Raw genomic sequence first — 17,332 nt, 5'->3', positions numbered from 1 at the left:
CACCCATCTCGGCCACCAGCCTCGGGCTTCACTGCCCACCTATTTATTCCTCCGTGTTTGGGGAGCCCCTCACACCCTTGGGTGTCATGTCCCAGGGCCCGGGGCCACAGCGATCTGATCCAAAGGCAGGACATTAGGAACTAACCTCCCTGCCCATTGTACCCTCGGCCTTTGGGAAAACCTGTCACAAGCCCTGCCTCGTTCCCACAAGGAGCATTAATGCAGCGCCTGCTGTGTGCCCGGCCAGGCCAGGCTGTAGGGACAGGGCTGGCCACATGGGGGAGCTCTCCTGCGGGAGACCTCCCCACAGCTCTGCTCTCTAAGGGGCTGGGGTAGGAGGCACCCCTGTCACCCAGGATGGTGAGGTTACCATCCATCCTCTGTGCAAAATGTGGGTGGGGGTACCCTGGCTCTTTGTCAGGCTGGGTAGTGGGATGGGGGGAGGGGGGAGGGAAACCTGGTTCTTTGCCCAACTACAGCCCCAGCTTGGGGCAAGGCTCACCTATGAGGACCCTAAGGTGCAGCCTGCAGGATGCCCAAAGGGGAGGGACTGTCTGGCCTTTGGCTTCTGTTCCACTGGTTGGCTGTAAAGCTGTAAACTGCTGGTCCCCCCATGGCGTCCGTGGGACCCTAATTCCAGCGATGGGGACTGGCCACCCTCCAGCCGCTGGGCCGGGTCCCTGCCAACCCCGTCCCGCCGGCCTGCGCACCTCTGCGGCCGCCACCCCAGCGGAGACTGCGGCAGCCCCGGCCCGGGCCGGCGGGGACGGGACCAGGGGTCCGGCGGAGGGTCCACGGAGGGTCGGGGACCCACCCAGCGCGGTCCTCGGGGTGCGCCCGGCCCTCGCCCCGCCTGGGCTCCGGCGGGCGCGGACCCCGGGCGGCCTGCGGCGCCTCCGGGAACAAATCGGCGGCCGCAGGCTCGGCCCCGCCCCCAAACGTCCGCGGTCCCTCCCGCCGGCACCCCCGCCCGCCGAGCAGCCACACGCCCCCATCGCCCCCCAGAAAATAACCGGCCAACCGACGTCCGCCGGAGAGCCCGGCCCCGGCGAAGCGCGCGGCGCTGCGAGTGCGGGGACCCCCGGTGCGGCCCCCCGAACCTCCCCCCGGGCCGGCGACACTGCGGCAGCCGCGGGCGGGGCGGCGGCGCGGGCAGGGGCGGCGGCGCGGGCGCGGGCGCGGGGCGCGTTGCCATGGCTCCGGGGCGCGCCTAGCGGACCCGCTCCCGGAGCCGGAGCCGGCGGACCGGGCCCGGGGGCCGGGGCGGGGCGGGGCGGGCCGGGCGCTGCCGGGCGGGCGCGGAGCGAGCGCGGAGGCCAGCCGGGCCGAGGCCGCAGCGGCGCCGGCGCGCTCGCAGGATGCAGGCCATGGAGCCGGCCGCGGCGGATTTCTACGAAGTGGACGGCAAGGATCTGGACTTCTACGACTTCGAGCCGCTCCCCACGCTGCCGGAGGACGAGGTGAGACCCCAGCCCCACGGCGGGACCCCCTCCCACCCTGCACACCTTTCCTGGCGGAGGGTTCCGCCCAGTGTCTCCAGGGAAGGTCCCTCCCACTCCCCAGGCCCCTGCGCTGGGGCTAGGGGGATCCCCAGCTGGTCTCCATGCCCCCCACCGCCCCTAAGCATTTCCTCCCGGAGCGGACAGGTCCCCTGGATGCCGCATGGGACGGCCACAGGGGGGCTGTGGCTGGAGGTGATGCTGTGGGTGGTGGGCTCTGATGGGCAGGGATGGGCAGGGGCGTGGGGGGGCCTGTAGCGGGTAGAACTCTGTTCCTAGGAGGTCAGGGAGGTGCGGGCAGAGCCCACTCTGGCCGGACTGTTGAGGAGCTGGGGGGTGGGGGGGGGCGGCAGGCGGGGGGAGTGGTCACGACTCAGGGCTGCTTCTTGCTCCCAGAGAACAGGGCCCTCGCTCAGGTCCCCCAGTGAGCCCCCCCCCCCCCAGGCGCACAGGGGTCTCTGCCACAGGAGATTCCTGGCCGTTAACTGAGTCAGATGCCCACCGAGCCAGGCTGCCTGTGACCGAGGCAAGCAAGCCACCCCCCCCCTGGCTGGGGCTTGTCCCTGTGGCCCTGGCTTCCCCTTAGTGTCTGTCCCACAGGCTCTGGGGCAAAGGAATGAACGGCTCAACAAGCCAGGCCCCCCTGCATGAGGGGGGACCCCAGAGGACCCCGCTGCTCCCAGAGAGACTCTTGTCTCCCAAGGCTGTGGGGCCTGGCTCAGGGCCTTCCGAGCCTCCAGCAGGCAAATGCCCGGATCCCTGGCGTCCCTGCTCACTGCTGAGGGCCGGCGCCATGCAGCCGGGAGTCAGACGCCGTCCCCCCCCAGGGCGGGTGCTGACGGAGACCCTCCACACGCCTGTCGGGGTGAATCGGGCTGGCTGGTGCCTCCCGGAGGAGGGAAGGGATCCGGCCCATCCCCTGGGGCCTTCCCCACGTGGCCACCCCAGCCCCAGCCCCAGGAGCGCAGGCTGGAGCTCAGTCCTTCTTTCCGGGCAGCAGTCTGCCTCGGGAAGCCGCTGGCGCTCAGGGGGGGCCCCTGAGCCAGAGCCCGGGGGGGGGGTGCTCCCCCCCCCAGCCTCCCCGTGGTGACCTGGATTTGGTGAGAGAAGCCGCAGAGAAGAGAGGCCGGTAATAAATAACCCTTTGGACATCTCCGCGGCTTTGATGGGGGAAGAAAGGGTGCCTCCTGGCCCAGCCTTCACAGAGGACGCGTTCAAGAGCATCTGTGAGAAGACTCACCCCCAAACCGCCACGGAAGACAGAACAAGCCGCCCACACGCCTCCCACACGCGGCCCGCCTCCTCCGTGGCCGGGCACCAAGCAGGCCTGGGGCCAAGTGAACAGGACGAGAGGCGGGACTGGACCCAAAGCCACCACCCTGCCACCGTTCGTCCTCCCACCGCATCCTGACACCTTCTCTCAGGAGGTGCCCGTGGCGCCCCTCTGGGCACAGGGCATGGGGTCGGGGGTCCCCACCGTCCTGGGACAAGGCCTCCAGGTGACCAGGGTGCACAGTGGTCCCACTCCTGAGCATCCAGCAGGAATGTCCGGGGCTCTTCAGACTTCCCGCCCCGCAGAAGAGACAGGCGCTGCCCCAGGTGTGTGCCCCTCAGAGCAGGAGGCCGGGCCCAGAGCAGGCCTCACCGGTCCCCGGACACACCCGCTCCAGACCGCACACCACACCCCCTCAGCGTGGTCGGTGCTGAAGATCTGGCATCTACCTCAGGGACATGTGACACTGCCTGCTGCGGCAATACCTAGTCAGGTGGCACCCGGAGAGCCTTCTTGGGCGAGGGGAGGGAGGAGCCAGGCTGAATGTCACCTGGGCGGGCTTGCCGAAGGAGCCTGGAGACCCAGACAAGGACAGGGGCCGCCCCAGGGAGGGACGGCGGCCACCAGGCCCAGGTCATCAGCAAACCTCAGGAGACACAGGAGGTGGCCACTCACAGTAACTGACCGGACAGGGAGGTCCTGTTCGAGAACTAGAACCCCACGGGGCCCCGGGAGCCCTGGAGTGTGCCTCCCCAGGGCCGCCCGAGAAAACCCAAACAGCCCGCGAACACGAGAAAAGGGGCTTGGCTTTCTTATAGGAGGGGATGGGAGATACTCCCACTGTGAATTCCCACCCAGGCTGGCGAGGCCCAAAATGTGGACAGCAGCCCTCCCGCCCTCCGGGGGGGTTGGGGGGCGGGGGGGAGAAAGGTCTAGGGAAAGCAGCTTGGCATTCCGTGTGGAACGGAGATGCCACAGCCCGTGTCCAGCAGTTCCACGCTGGCATGTGCCCCGGGGGTGCCAGCGGGTGGGAGAGCTCTGCTGGAAGCCCCCAAGGCACCTGGTGAGGGGCTGGCACCACCCACAGCGCCCTGGAGGCTGCAGCCCGCCCCACTGGTCCCTGGTCTCCCACAGGCAGCACCCCGGACAAGCGAAGGACAGGGTATTGGGATCAGGCAGGACGGTGGCTGCAGGAGAGGCCATGGAGAGGCAGGTGGTGCCACTGCCTGCCAGGGGCGATGGGGCGGCAAGAACGAAAGCAGGCTTGGACAGGAAGACGGCGCACCAGTTTAGGCATTGGGGGAGGGGGGGGGGGGGCAGGGTGTCTCCTGGTCCCCAGACCCCCTTGAGGAGTAAGGAGCATTCTTACCCCTGCCCGGTTCAGCAAGAGCCTGCCAGCATCTGTGGGCTGAGTCCTGGGCTCGGGGACCTTTTTGCTGCCAGAGGCGCACACAGCTGGGGGCGCCCTAGAAAGGAGTGACGTTCCCACTGTGCCCCAGAGGGTCCATGTGACATCGGGGAGGAAATGAGCTCAGAGCAGCAGGCAGCTGGAGAACCCCGGAGAGCTTCCAGGGAGGTGAGAGTTGGGGGGGGGGGGGGGGGCTCTAGGGCAAATAGACATACCCCCAGCAGGGCACCGTGCAGAGCGCCCCCCGCCTGGGGGTCTGGCAGCTGAAGGGACTGCGGCGGGCCTGGGGGTTGTTGACAGAACTCCGAAGTGACGGGGCTTTGTGTGGGCAGGCCCCGTCCCAAGGTTAAAGAAGTAATTGGTTCTAGGAGAGTGCACCTGGGCCCCCATGGAGCCCTGGCTCACTGTCTGTGACTGGGTCCATGGCCCCTTTAAGACCAGAAGCCCCTGAACGGGCACTTTGCTGCAACCAGACAGTGGCCCCGGGTGGAAGCCAGCCCTGCCCAGGGCCCCAGGGACCAGCCGGGGAAGGGCTGCCCTGGGGACCGCCTGCCCAGGGGCTCCCCTGCACCTGCCTCCTGCACCCCCCCCCCCCAGCTGGGCGGGGCTGACTTTGTGTCTGCACAGCCACGGGGTGGAGACCTGCCCTGCAGGGAACAGGACTCAGGTGGTCCTGCCCCCACACTTACCCCAGGGCCCACTCAAGCGCTGCCTTGCTGAGGGATGGTGAGGGGTGAGGCGCGAGGCCCCGCGGAGCCCCCGGATCGGGACCCTCAGCATGTGGGAGACCTCCTCTCGGGAGCCAGCCGCGTCCCTGGGCTCTGGCCTGGCCTGTGCCTCGGCCGTCCCCGCTTCCTGTTGCAACCACAGAGCTTCGGGGGGACTCAGCCATGCGGACTCAATGACTCAGACCCATGGGTGTCACTTCATAAAATCACGCCGAGACGCCCCGATTAGATGCTCCTGCCATGAATAGGGGCAGGGGCCACAGGGCAGGGGGTGGGCAGGGCCTGGACCTGAGCAGGAGGTTGACCAGGAGCCCCCGTGGGCACAACCAGCCTGGGATCCCCCTCTTGGCAGCACACCCAGGCACCAGCTGTGTGAGCAGTTGGGCCTGCGGGCCACATGGGCACACCAGTGGGCGTGCACAGGGCCCTGTGCAGGGCCGGCCTCATGCTCCTAAAGCACAAACCCATGAGGCCTTTGGGTAGTGTATTAGTGTGTGGACACATGTATGCGAGCGAGTGCACATGTCTGGGGGAGTGCTCTGTGTATTTGTATATACTGGAATATATGTGTGTGTTTGGGTCTGCAGGTGTGTGTGTGTTATGTGTGCGCTTTGTGGGTGTGCTTGCATGTGTGTACAGGTGTGCGCGTACATTTGTGTTGGGAGTGGGTATGCAGGTATGTGTGCATATGTGTGTCGGCATGTGTGTTCTGGGTGGTGTGGTATCATGTGTGAGCACTGTGTGTGCACGCACACGTATGCACGCATGTGTGCATATATGTTGTGCACTGTGTATACATGTGCATGTATGTGTGCGGAGTGCAGGTATGAGTGCACGTGTTGCGCTAAATCAGAAAGACCTGTTAGCAGTGAGCCTCAGGGACACAGCAGGTGGAGGTGGGAGCTGGGGTTTGGGGGCTCCCCCTGCACTGCCCCACTCTAACCGCTCTGCCTTTGTCCTGGTCTGTCCTTTTAAACACCTTCGCACAAGGATACTTTTCTGGATCCCGGCTGGGTTCTTGGCTCTTGGAGCGCTGGGCCCCTGTGGCCACTTCTTGAACCAGCTCCCACAAGTCTCCCTCCCTTACCCACCCCCACCCAGCCCCACAGAAAGAGCGGGAGTTCCTGGGGAGGGGCGCCATCGGGCCCTCACCCAGCCCGGAGGAGGAAGCAGATGGTGGCCACCCCCAGCCCTGGTCCCCACTCACACCACCCCCTGCCAAGCCCAGAGGCTGAGCCAAGATGCCCGTGAGTCGCTGCCTGGTTCTCTGTCCTCCTTCCTCTGGTTAAGCCCTTGGTCCTCTTGCCCTGGTCTGGGGTCCTTGCAGTGCAAGAGAGGAAGCTCAAGGTCAGGGGTGTGAGACGCTTTCTAGGACCTGACAGCCCGTCTGGGCCTGAAGAGCAGTCCTGTGAGGTCCCCAGGGCTCGGGGGCGGGAGGGGGGCTGCTCTGAGTCTGTAGATAGACTTGGCCTCTCTTCTGCACCATCCCCCAGCCCAACCCCCCTCCTTCCTCCTCAGAGGCCGGTGACTTGACCCTTTCTGGCCTCACCACACAGTTCCCAGCCTGGTCCCTCATCCACCCTCCCTTCTGGAGTCCAGGGGGTGCACAGACACAGGGACGCACAGATGACAGGGTGTCAAACGGAAGAGCAGAGAAGTTTCCTTAAGGTCCAAGGAGGATGTGTGTGAGAGACTGTGTGTGTGTTTGTGCATGCACGTGAATGCAGGTGTTGGTATATGTCCGTGTGTGTGTGTGTGTACACACTGAGGGGCACTGTGTGCGCGTGGCTGTGTGTTAGGTGTGTGTGGGCATGTGAGTGTTGGTGACACAATCACAGCTGAGCTCTTACAAGGGTCAGAGGAAACCACTCAGATCTGGAGGGTGACCCTCACGGGGAGGCCCAGGGTCAGGCTCTGTCCTGCATGGGAGCTGCCTGGAGCAAATGTCCGGCCACTCCACAGCCAGCAGGCCATGTGCGGGCTGGGGCGTGCCCCATGGCTGTGCGGTGGGACCACGCAGAGCAGCCCTGTGAATGGTTCTGGGTGTGCAGCTGCCGCTTCCTGGGCATCCACTCCACTCCCTGTTCCAGCATCTCGCTCCTCTGCTCAGCACCTGCGTGTCCCCGCGCTGTGTGTGCTGAGCTGTGGGTCAGGGACGTCTTGACAAGTGGGTGACCCGGCTCGGGGCCGCAGGGACCAAGGCACAGGCGCCGGCCACAGGCGTGAACGCCTGCCCCCAGCGGCACCTGAGCATCGTGCTGAACGCTCTGTGCCTCTGACAGCCAGGAGCCGTGCGGCGGCTTCTGTGCGGTTGTGGTTTTGTTAAAAAAAAAAAAAAAGCCTTGCCTCAAACCTCCTCCCTGGCGCCGAACGAAACCGCCGCACGCTGTCTGCCTCCCCAGACTTAGTCGCGGCGCTGGGGGCCCCCTGGGGAGGAGGGCCCGTGCCCACACCGGTGCCAGCGAGGCTGTGTTGGCAGGAGAACGTGTCCCTGGCCGACATCCTGTCCCTGCGGGACAGCGGCCTCAGCGAGCAGGAGGCCTGGGCCGTGTGCCTGGAGTGCAGCCTGTCCATGAGGAGCGTCGCGCACTCGGCCATCTTCCAGACGCTCTGCATCACGCCCGACACCCTGGCCTTCAACACCAGCGGCAACGTGTGCTTCATGGAGCAGCTCAGCGGTGAGGCCCCTCCCCGGGCGGGACAGTCACACAGCCCCGGCGTCCTGATGGGATCTCTAGCCCCGTCTGTTCTGGCCCTATTAGTGGGTGCTGGTCTCTGCAGCCCGGTCACACGGCCCTCACTGGGCCAGGGAGGGCCCGCTGCCCTGACCACAGGGAGGACAGGCCTGGCGCCTCCGCCGGCCCCTGGGGTGCCCCTGGCCCCGCAGTGAATGGGGTTCAGGGCCTCCTCCACCCCAGGGAGGACCCGAGTGGAGGGGCCTGGTGCTTCGGCTCTCTCTGGGGAGTCAGCACCTCTTCTTCCTCTTTGGAGCCACGTTCCCTCCCTTGCAGGGAAGGAGGTGGCTTCCCTCCCCTCGGGGACAGGAAGCAGAATCCCCCTCTGGAGAGTGCAGGCCGGGGTCCGCTCCGCACCCAGAGCCTCCTCCTCGCGGATGTGTGATCACAGCACCTTCTCTCTCTTTCCCCAGATGACCCCGAGGGGGCCTTTGTGCCCCCAGAGTTCGATGTGACTGGGAACACCTTTGAGGTAAGTGGCCTTGAGGGGCGGGCGTGTGGTTAGCAGGGAAGGGCGTCAGCGGGCCTGTGCCCAGGGTGCCCGTGAGGAGTCTGTGGGCACGCCCCCCCCTCCCCAGTCACTCAGCAGGCAGCTCGGCTCCAGTGACAGCCTGGTTGTCATTACGGCTGCATGTTCTCTAAAGTGTGAATCTTCTGTATTTAACACGTTAAACGTGCCTGCGATTACCAGTGGCGGCTGGCGTGTCTCTGAGGATCCGCGGCCTCTGGATAGTAATCCACGTGTTAGGCAGCCACACCCACTCCCTCCGGCTGCGGCCACCAGGCCTCCGGGAGGCCCCCTCAGCGGAGTGGACCCTGGAGCCCCTAAGCACACAGGCACGAGCCTCCCTCTGCACACGACCCTGCAGCGTGATGGGGACATCCCCCATCCGTCTGTCCGCCCCGCCCTGTCTGTCCACCGTGCGCCATGCTGGGCTCCGGCCCAGGTGCCGGACGGCCCCAGAAGCCATTGGCCATGGTTTCTTTCTTCATGGCACCCTCTCCTAAGACGGTGGTGCAGGAAACTGGACCCATCGTTAAAAAAGAAACCAGGAATTACAGACTCAAGAATCTTCCCAAAGTCCATTAGCTTTGTGACATGAGTTTCAATGTTCACCCCAAATGAGAGTCTGGGATTGGCCCCTCCTGTGCTTCATTTCACCTTAAAACAAGCCAGTTTCGGGCCCCTTGCGTCCCGGCTGTGTGCGTCCCGGCTCCATGGACCACAGGACCCGGGCCCCTGGTCTCGGTGGACCCTACTGTCCAGTCTTAGGGGTTTTTGGACCTCATGGGTCAGAACCTTCCTTGGAACCTTTGGTGTGTACAGTTCCCATTCCTGGTCCATGTGTGGACTGCTTTATTTATTTATTTGTTTGTTTGTTTATTTATTTATTTTAGATTGTCAGGGTGTTTTTTTTTTAATTTCTTTATTGATTAAAGTATTGCATATGTGTCCTCATCTCACCATTACCTTTCAACCCCCCCCCACACACACTCAGGCCCTCACCCCCTATTGTCTGAGCCCATTGGTTAGGCTTATGTGCATGCATACAAGTCCTTTGGTTGGCTGCTTTATTTTTTTTAATTGTACTTTTGGGAAGGGAGCCGGGCTTCCCCAAAAGCAGTTCTGTCCTCGCCCCCACCCACGGTGACCATCCCTCTGCCTCCTTCTGTCCTCGTCTCACAAGTACGGATTCCTGAAATCCAAGTTATTCCACTTTATCAAACCTCATCGCGCTGCGTGGATGTTGTGGAACTTCCTTTTATTAATATGTTTTTTCTGAGGCTCATTCGCGTGGTCCTGGGCGAGACACACAGCAAATCCTCCGCTCTCGGAGCCCGAGGCAGTCATCTGGGTCTGGCCCCAGAGGGGGTGCGACCGTGGACCAGAGTGGGCTCCAGTCAGGAGGAGGGGCTGGGCTGGGGAAGGGAGCACTGGGCAGGGCGGCAGGGAGCTTGGCCTTGGTCAGGGCCCCAGCCTCCACTGTGTGGGGGGTTTGACTACCTTCCAGAGCCAGCCGGCCCAGGCCCTCACCTGCCCGTCCTGCCCTAGCTGTGTGGTCCCAGGAAGTTTCTGAACCTTTCGGGGCTCAGCCTCCTGTTGGTAAAGCCCCACAGGCATTGTTGGGGGATAATGCCTAGCCATGATGGGGCCTGTCCCAGCGTGCTCCGGCTGGAAAGCCCACACTCTCACGAAGGCAGATAGAAAACCCTAACGTTCAAACTAAGGGAACGCGTCTTCACTCTGGCTCATACATGATTTTTAAAGAATAAACCCCAGCCCTAGCCAATTTGGCTCAGTGGATAGAGCATTGGCCTGCGAACTGAAAGGTCCCATGTTCGATTCCGGTCAAGGGCACATGCCCAGGTTGTGGGTTTGGTCCCCAGTGAGGGACTTACAGGAGGCAGCCGATCCACCATCATGCTCTCTCATCATGGATGTTTCTATCTCTCTCTCCCTCTTCCTTCCTCTCTAAATCAATAAAAATTAAAAAAAAATAAAAAGAATAAACCCCAAAAAAGAAAAGTCTCTGCTCTTCAGAGACACAGCAGCCATCAGGGGAGGAGATCCGGGTGCCTGTGTCCGGGAGGGGTCCAGAGTTGCTGGCTGGTACAGCGGGGCTAGTGTAGACTCCAGACCCAAGACACTGGGGTGCATGGCTCAGCACCAGGACAGTCCACAGCTGGGGAGGTGGCTGTAAAGAGCATTAGGGTCCCCAACACATGTTCCTGGCCGGGGAGCAGTGGCACACAGCCCGGTGGCGCTGATGGCTCTTTGGTGCCACAGGCGCACATCTACTCCCTGGGGGCCACGCTGAAGGCTGCCCTCGAGTACGTGGCAGAGCCGGAGCCGGAGCCCAGGCTGAGCCGAGACCTGGAGGCGCTGCTGGACCGGATGCAGGCAGAGGACCCTGGAGACCGGCCCAATCTCGAGGTACCTCTTGGACCACCTCCCCATTTCACCCCAGAGGCTGAGCCCCAACACCCTCCACGCAGCCTGATGGCTTGGAGCCACATGCATGCACACTCACAAATCCCAACATGCACACTCTTGCATGCTACACACACACAAGGCCTTCCTGTCTGCCCCCGCCCTGCCCCATCACTCAGGCTCCTTTCCATTGCACTTAGTTTAAATAAGAACTTGGTTTTCTGCCTTGGCCTGTATGGCTTGGTTGGAGTGTGGACCCATACACTGAAAGGTGGTGGGTTCGATTCCTGGTCAGGGCACATACCCGGGTTGCGGGTTCGATCCCCAGCCGTAGCCTGTATGAGAGGCAATGAATCAGTATTTCTCACATCGATACCGCCCCCCATCCTCTCTAAAATCACCCCTGACTCCCGTACGTGTGCCCAGAGCATCATCGCGCTGTGCGAGGAGAAGATGCAGCTCACGTCCTCCTGCCGCCTGTGCCGCAACCTCTCGGCTGTCGGGAGGAGGGTGCTCTCCCTCGAGTCCTTCGGAACCTTCCAAGGTGAGCAAGCTACACTCACCCAGGCATGTGCCTGCGTACACACATGTTCCCAGGCATGAGTATGTCCACTCTCATATGCACATGTGAATATGCACAAACATTGGCACGGGCCTCACACACCCACACAGTGTACTCACACACCACATAAACACCCACTCACATGCTCACACACTCAGTCACACACATAAACATACACATGTGCAAACTCCTACGCACCCATTTATAATGCACAAGCATTGCACACCCACTATGTATACAAATGCGCGCGCACACACACACACACACACACACACACACACACACACACGGGACAGACTCACGCTGTGCAGACATCATGCTGTTAGAGGTGAGAGCCAAGGTCATGTTGAGAAGAGGCTGGGCTCGGAGCTGGACACTGGGCCGGTCCCAGGGGCATTCGGCACAGATAGGGCGAGAGCCTCGCCATCCCCACACTGCGCCGTATCGGAGGCGCATCACTCCGCCGTGCCGGCTGCTGCCGCGGGGCCAAGTTTCCACGGCTCATGTGGGGTGCCAGTCTCAGATGGCGTTTTGAACAAACGCCAGCGTCAGCTCTGCCCGGTGCCTGCTGAGGAGGGGCCGTGGGGTCCTCCGGTGACGCTGCTGGTGACGCCGCGGCACCAGGCCGCGCTGCGTGGCTGTCGGAGCCGCGGGAGGAGTCCCCGCGGGAGGGGGCGTGTCTGGCGGTTTGCGGGGAGACGCATGCGTGGAGGCCAGGCCGGGGCGGGCGGGGCGCGGCCACAGCCTTTCTTCCCCTGGAGACTCTCACTTTGTTCTCCTAATGGAACACGATGTGCTTTTCGGATGAGATAATTAAGGCGGGGCTTAGCAGCCCCCTATGGGCAGCTGGCCTGGCCCAGGGGAGCGGGCAGCCGGTTAATTAGCCAGGATTAATTAGCCAGGATTAGGTGATTAACGAGGCTGCGAGGATGTTGCCCGGCTGCTGAGGGAAGAGGCGCTGGGATCCCCCATCCTGAGGGGGATCCACAGCTCAGCCTCGGTGACCGGCGGGCTGGGGCCCTGCAGGAGACGGTTCGGAGGTGGCCGTGGGCGGGGGTGCTGTGGGGGCACCTGGGGCCCTGGCCAAGGGCAGTGACCAGCCCTGCTCTTGCCCAGATGTCAGCGAGAGCGCCTGGAGGGGGAGACTTGCTCCGAGAAGTGTGGGGCCCAAGAGGCAGCCCGGGGACCATGGCGCTGACCCGGAGGCCCCTTGGGGCCGACCCCAGACCCCCGCCTGCGACCCCAGGATCCTCTCCTCCAAGCTCCTGCTGTCACCCCCCGCGAAAAACGGAGAGAGCCACCTCGGGGAGGGCCTGGCCAGCCTGGTCCTGGACGCCCCAAGCCCCGCAGAGCGGGGCCGCCTGAGGAAGGTGCAGACGGTCCCCAGGCTCCTGCCCGAGGGCCCCGAGGCCGGCGCCCTCTGCCTGCCGCCGGCCAGCGTGACCAACCAGCTGCCCACATCGCAGTTCTCCGCTCCAGACCCCAGGGAGGCCTTTCCCGAGCGGAAGAGCAGCCCTCCCAGCCTCAAAGGCCCGCCCAAGGCCAGAGCGCGGCCGGAGCAGGAGCCTGGGCTCCAGGCGGACGGGGCTCGGGGCGTGGGTCCCAGTGGGGGCGGGGTGGCTGGGGGGCCCGGCCAGGGCCCTGTGGAGGAATGCCACCCGCCCTGTCCTGAGGACCCTCCAGAGGCAGGTGGAGACTCGGGGATGCTGGGGGCCGACCAGCAGGTTCCAGAAGGAGCCGGAGAGGCGGGAAGCGCAGCCTCGGACCAGGTGGGTGAGGGCGTGTTCTGCGTGGCCGTGGCCAGGGAGGGTCTTCCGTCGGCAGGGAGGGACAGGGGGCTCTGTCAGAACCGAGTCCTGGGAGCTGGGGTACGATCAGCATCCCCACGGGCACTCTGAGTGGCCCTTTGTGGCCAAGGACCCTGGGCGGAGCCGGCCAAACACACTGTCCTGCTTGGCGCCCAGCAGGCTGCCCCCTGAAGCTGTGTCTCCGTGAGCTCCTGGGGCAAAGCCGCCTGGAAGCCACGGCCCAAACCCAGGGTGGCCAGGGGCAGCCCGGCCCAGCACGGCGGCTGGCAGGACGGCCCAGAAACCCGCCAGGCTTTGTGGGCCCAGGGACTCGGGGCGGGTCTGTGTTTCCATTTTTATTCACATCCTGACCGGCACCTGAGAGTGAGCGTGCCTTCAGTGAAGAGTGCGGTAATCATAAAATCAAGCCCACCCCGGACTCCCTCACCCGAGGCCCGGCTGCCCCACTACACGGCGCCCCGCATCCACACACACACGTGGCTCCCGCCTCTCGCCTCCCGTGAAGGGTGCCGCTGCGAACGTGGGAATGCCAGTGCTGTGCCAGAGGACCCGGCAACCACTTCTGGGGATTTGCCCCAGAGAACAGCTGGGTCCTGTGGCCGCTCTGTTTTCAGTTTTCGGGAACCCCAGGCTGTCCTCCATGGGCTGCTCCTCCATGTCCCTCCGCGGTGCACGGTCCCGTCTCTCACACCCTCCCAGCCCCTGGGTGCATGGGTCCCATCCCTCATACCCTCCCAGCCCCTGGGTGCATGGGTCCCATCCCTCATACCCTCCCAGCCCCTGGGTGCATGGGTCCCATCCCTCACACCCTCCCAGCACCTGGGTGCATGGGTCCCATCCCTCATACCCTCCCAGCACCTGGGTGCATGGGTCCCATCCCTCACACCCTCCCAGCCCCTGGGTGCATGGGTCCCATCCCTCACACCCTCCCAGCACCTGGGTGCATGGGTCCCATCCCTCACACCCTCCCAGCCCCTGGTGCACGTGGGGACGTCTCCCAGCTGACCTGCCAGCAGAGGTCTTGCAGGAGGTGTCTGACGTGGCTCTCGCCCTGTCCCTCCCCCAGGGCGTCTCCCTGCAGGACCTCCTGTCCAAGCTGGGCCGGCCCTTCAGGGAGTACGAGCTGTGGGCTCTGTCCCACGCCTGCCTCAGCGCCATAGGCACCCACGCCCGGCTCCCAGGTGACACTTGCACTGCGGTTCCCTGTTCAGCCATGTGGCCCATGGACGCAATGTCCACACTGTGGGCCAGGGGCACCCCGGGGGGCGTCTGCTCTGTGCTCAGGACCCACTGAGTCAGGGGGCGGCAGGGGGCAGATGCCTAACTGTGGGCCTTAGAGCAGGTGACCCAGCTGACCCACCGCCTCTCCGCAGGGAGACCCTGTCCCCAGGGAGAGGGTATTAGACATTGCACTGCTTTGTGGCCCCCAAATTCAACCCTGCAGGGCAGGGACAGGGCTGCCCTCGAGTCCCGTGGTCCACAGGCCTGTGACGTCCGGTCAGGCTGGGCCTCCAGCCTCCTGCAGGACCCCTCCCCCGTCACCCTCCTCTTTCCTCAGCTCCTCCTGTGTCTGGCAGCCACAGGCCAGCTCTGGGGCAGGAGGGCTGCTCAGAGGGCCCTGTGTCCTGCCCCCCAGGGCCGTCTGTCCAGCGCCTGTGAGGAAGGGAGGAGGTCCAGCCAGTGCCCTGGCCCTCTTGTTGCATCCAGCGAGGGACCCAGTGTCCTCGCGTCCCCTGGGTGGCCCAGGGGCCTTCGGGTGACACGGGGGCTGCCCCACCCACCCGCACCCCAGCAGGCCTCCGGGGAGCAGGTCTCTGCGGTGAGCCCAGCCCTGACCTCGCCTTCTGCTGCAGCCTACCTGTGTCCGGACTCCGTGCTGGTGGCCGAGGACGGGGCCGTGCTTTTCGGGCCGCCCCCCGCCAACGGTGGGTACCGGCGGGCGTGGCTCCCCCTCGGCTGTGTTCCCACATCGACCGCCACCCTCCGAGGCGGGAAGGAGAGCTCAGCTGGGCCTGGGGTTTCTCTCTCAGGCACATCCAACTCGTTCTTCCTGGCCCCCGAGGTGGCGGAGCAGCAGCTGGTGACTGAAAAGGTGCCTGGCCCATCCCCCTCTCCTACCCTCAGGGATGCCACCCCCTCTGTCCTGAGCCTGGGGGAGAAGGAAGGGACGGGCACTGGCTCAGGGGGGTCCATCCCCCCGGCTTTGCCCAACCTGGGCAGCCTGCCCAGCAGGTGCCTCTCGGGCTCTGCTGGTGCCATCCCAAGATCGGATTCAGCATGGGCAGCTCGGGACCTGTGGGCGCTTGTTAAACACGCACCTGGGGGCTGGGGGCTTCCAGGTGCCGGTGGGGTCCGGTCAGGGACGGCTCTCGGGGGACGGAGCTGGTCTGCTGAGCACGCTGGCTCCTCTCGTCCCCAGGCCTCGGTGTACTGTGTAGCCGCAGTGCTGTGGATGGCGGCCAAGTTCAGCGTCCCCCAAGACCACAAGCTGGCCCTGCCACGCAGGCTCAAGACCCTCCTCCTGGAGATGGCCAGGCGCAGCGCCCAGGAGCGGCCGTCTGTGGCCGAGGCCGTCAAGGTAGCCTGGCCGTGGGGTGCCCACAAGGAAGGGACTTCTTATTTCCAGGGAAAGTGGGCGTTGGGCAGGGAGGGCACGGGTTTCCTTTGTGGAGGGCCCCTCACCCCAGCACTGCCCCCAGACCACCTGGCCAGAGAGCGGGCAGGGTGGTCCTGGGGCCAGCCCAGACCCTGCCCTTAAGCCGGGCCTGAGAGGAGCGGAGCACCCCGCTCACCGACTTCCCCACACCTCCTGGGAGTCCTCCCCCCTCCTCTTCCTGGGGTTCAGGGCCGCGGGGCTCCAAGTGACAAGTGAAGAGGAGCCCCGCTGCTGTTTCCCTGATTGGGGGACCACAGAACCTTCTAGAAGGAGAGGCTGTGTGCACCCCGGGAGGAGACAGCTTTGCAGCGGCGGCCTGGGTGCCCGGCCCTGCCAGCTGCCTGCCCCTGACTGCTGTCAAGTGCGGCCCACACCAGCTCTCAGGTGTCAGAGCGTTTGCTTGTGGAGTGAGTCGCTGGACTGAGAGGGGCCAGCCGCCTGCACCTCCACGTGTTGGACGTGTGGCCCGTGTCCTTGCTTTCAGGTGTGCGGCAGTTACCTCCTCCAGCGAGGCATGGACAGCAGGAAGATCTTAGCCCACCTGCGGGCATCCACCTGTCAGGTAAGAGAGCGATTCCCAGGCTCAGGTGTGAGCCCGGAACCTGCCCTGGGGCCGGGGAGACGCGGGTCCTGTTCCAACTGTTTGTCGTACAGATGTAGAGTGTAGGGGAGGGGCAATTCTCAGCCTCTTCTACCATCTATCTATCTATCTATATATATATATAAATATATCTATATTTATATAGATAGATAGATATAGCTATATCTATATTTTGTTGATTTTTTACAGAGAGGAAAGGAGAGAGATAGAGAGCTAGAAACATCGACCAGCTGCCTCCTGCACACCCCCATTGGGGATGTGCCTGCAACCAAGGCACATGCCCTTAACCGGAATCGAACCCGGGACCTTTCAGTCCGCAGGCTGACGCTCTATCCACTGAACCACACTGGTTTCGGCCTCTTCTACCATCTTGAACAGCAGCCCCACGCCCTGGCGCACTGACCCCAGACAGGGGAGGGGCTCACCCCAGGTGGCCTGCACGCTGGCCCTCAGCTAGCTGCACCACTTCCTCACGTCCCTGTCGGCCCCCAGGCAGCTGACAGGGCTGGCCACCTCGGGGTCCCTGGGTCAGCAGACAGGCACCCACCACCCACCAGGGCCCGGGACAGGGTAGCCTTCCTGTGCCTAGAAACCCACCAAACCGTTGGAAGCGGAGGCAGGTGCCTTAGGCTCTGTGAGGCGGCTGAGGCTGAGCCTGGGCCTCTGGGGTCACCTCACAGGGGCCTGTGTCCTCCTGCCCAGGTTTACCAGGAGGAAGAGATCATCAGCCTCCAAAATGTGTTCTCGGTGGCTGACCTGACCCCCAGCGCAGCGCCAGCTCCCGGGTCCAGCTCAGGTGAGTCCCCCCAGAACCAGCCCATCCTCCCCCGGGGCCCTGCTGTCCGCCAGAGTGTGACCCTGCACCTGGATATCACGGGGACCCTCACCTTCCCTCCCCCCGCCTCTGTCGGTCCCTTCTAAAGGCCCCATGGCTCAGGCCTCGGCGCTAAAGTCTCCCATCTCACCAGCCGCCAGAACGTCAGCTCCCGCCCGCCTCCTCCCCACCCCCTCCTGTGGTCACATCGCCGACCCCCTAGTTCTTGTCCTGCTCCGTCCCCTCCAGAGCCCGCTGTGTCCTGTCTCCACGGCACCGATCCCGTCCTGCCCGGGGCCGGGTCCTCGGGGTTTTC

At 64.3% G+C, this 17,332-nt stretch overlaps 1 protein-coding gene across 3 annotated transcripts in view; it reads left to right on the top strand.

Moving 5' to 3' along the window:
* The first annotated feature begins 1,185 nt into the window (after positions 1 to 1,185).
* Positions 1,186 to 17,332, top strand: part of KNDC1 (kinase non-catalytic C-lobe domain containing 1) — a 30,546-nt gene continuing 14,399 nt past the window's right edge. For all 3 annotated transcript variants that reach the window (XM_045582163.1, XM_036439270.2, XM_036439268.2), the window contains exons 1-12: positions 1,186 to 1,460; positions 7,388 to 7,586; positions 8,057 to 8,115; positions 10,432 to 10,578; positions 11,002 to 11,119; positions 12,254 to 12,906; positions 14,012 to 14,126; positions 14,799 to 14,870; positions 14,976 to 15,037; positions 15,365 to 15,523; positions 16,086 to 16,163; positions 16,905 to 16,998. In XM_045582163.1, the coding sequence (XP_045438119.1) occupies positions 1,359 to 1,460; positions 7,388 to 7,586; positions 8,057 to 8,115; positions 10,432 to 10,578; positions 11,002 to 11,119; positions 12,254 to 12,906; positions 14,012 to 14,126; positions 14,799 to 14,870; positions 14,976 to 15,037; positions 15,365 to 15,523; positions 16,086 to 16,163; positions 16,905 to 16,998 (1,858 nt within the window). In that variant the 5' untranslated portion in view covers positions 1,186 to 1,358. The remainder of the gene's footprint in view (positions 1,461 to 7,387; positions 7,587 to 8,056; positions 8,116 to 10,431; positions 10,579 to 11,001; positions 11,120 to 12,253; positions 12,907 to 14,011; positions 14,127 to 14,798; positions 14,871 to 14,975; positions 15,038 to 15,364; positions 15,524 to 16,085; positions 16,164 to 16,904; positions 16,999 to 17,332) is intronic.

The sequence above is a fragment of the Pipistrellus kuhlii genome, unplaced genomic scaffold (genome assembly GCF_014108245.1).
Source record: "Pipistrellus kuhlii isolate mPipKuh1 unplaced genomic scaffold, mPipKuh1.p scaffold_m20_p_15, whole genome shotgun sequence".
Classification (NCBI taxonomy): domain Eukaryota; kingdom Metazoa; phylum Chordata; class Mammalia; order Chiroptera; family Vespertilionidae; genus Pipistrellus; species Pipistrellus kuhlii.
Note: the sequence above shows the minus strand (reverse complement) of the source record. Positions and strands in the feature narration are given on the sequence as shown.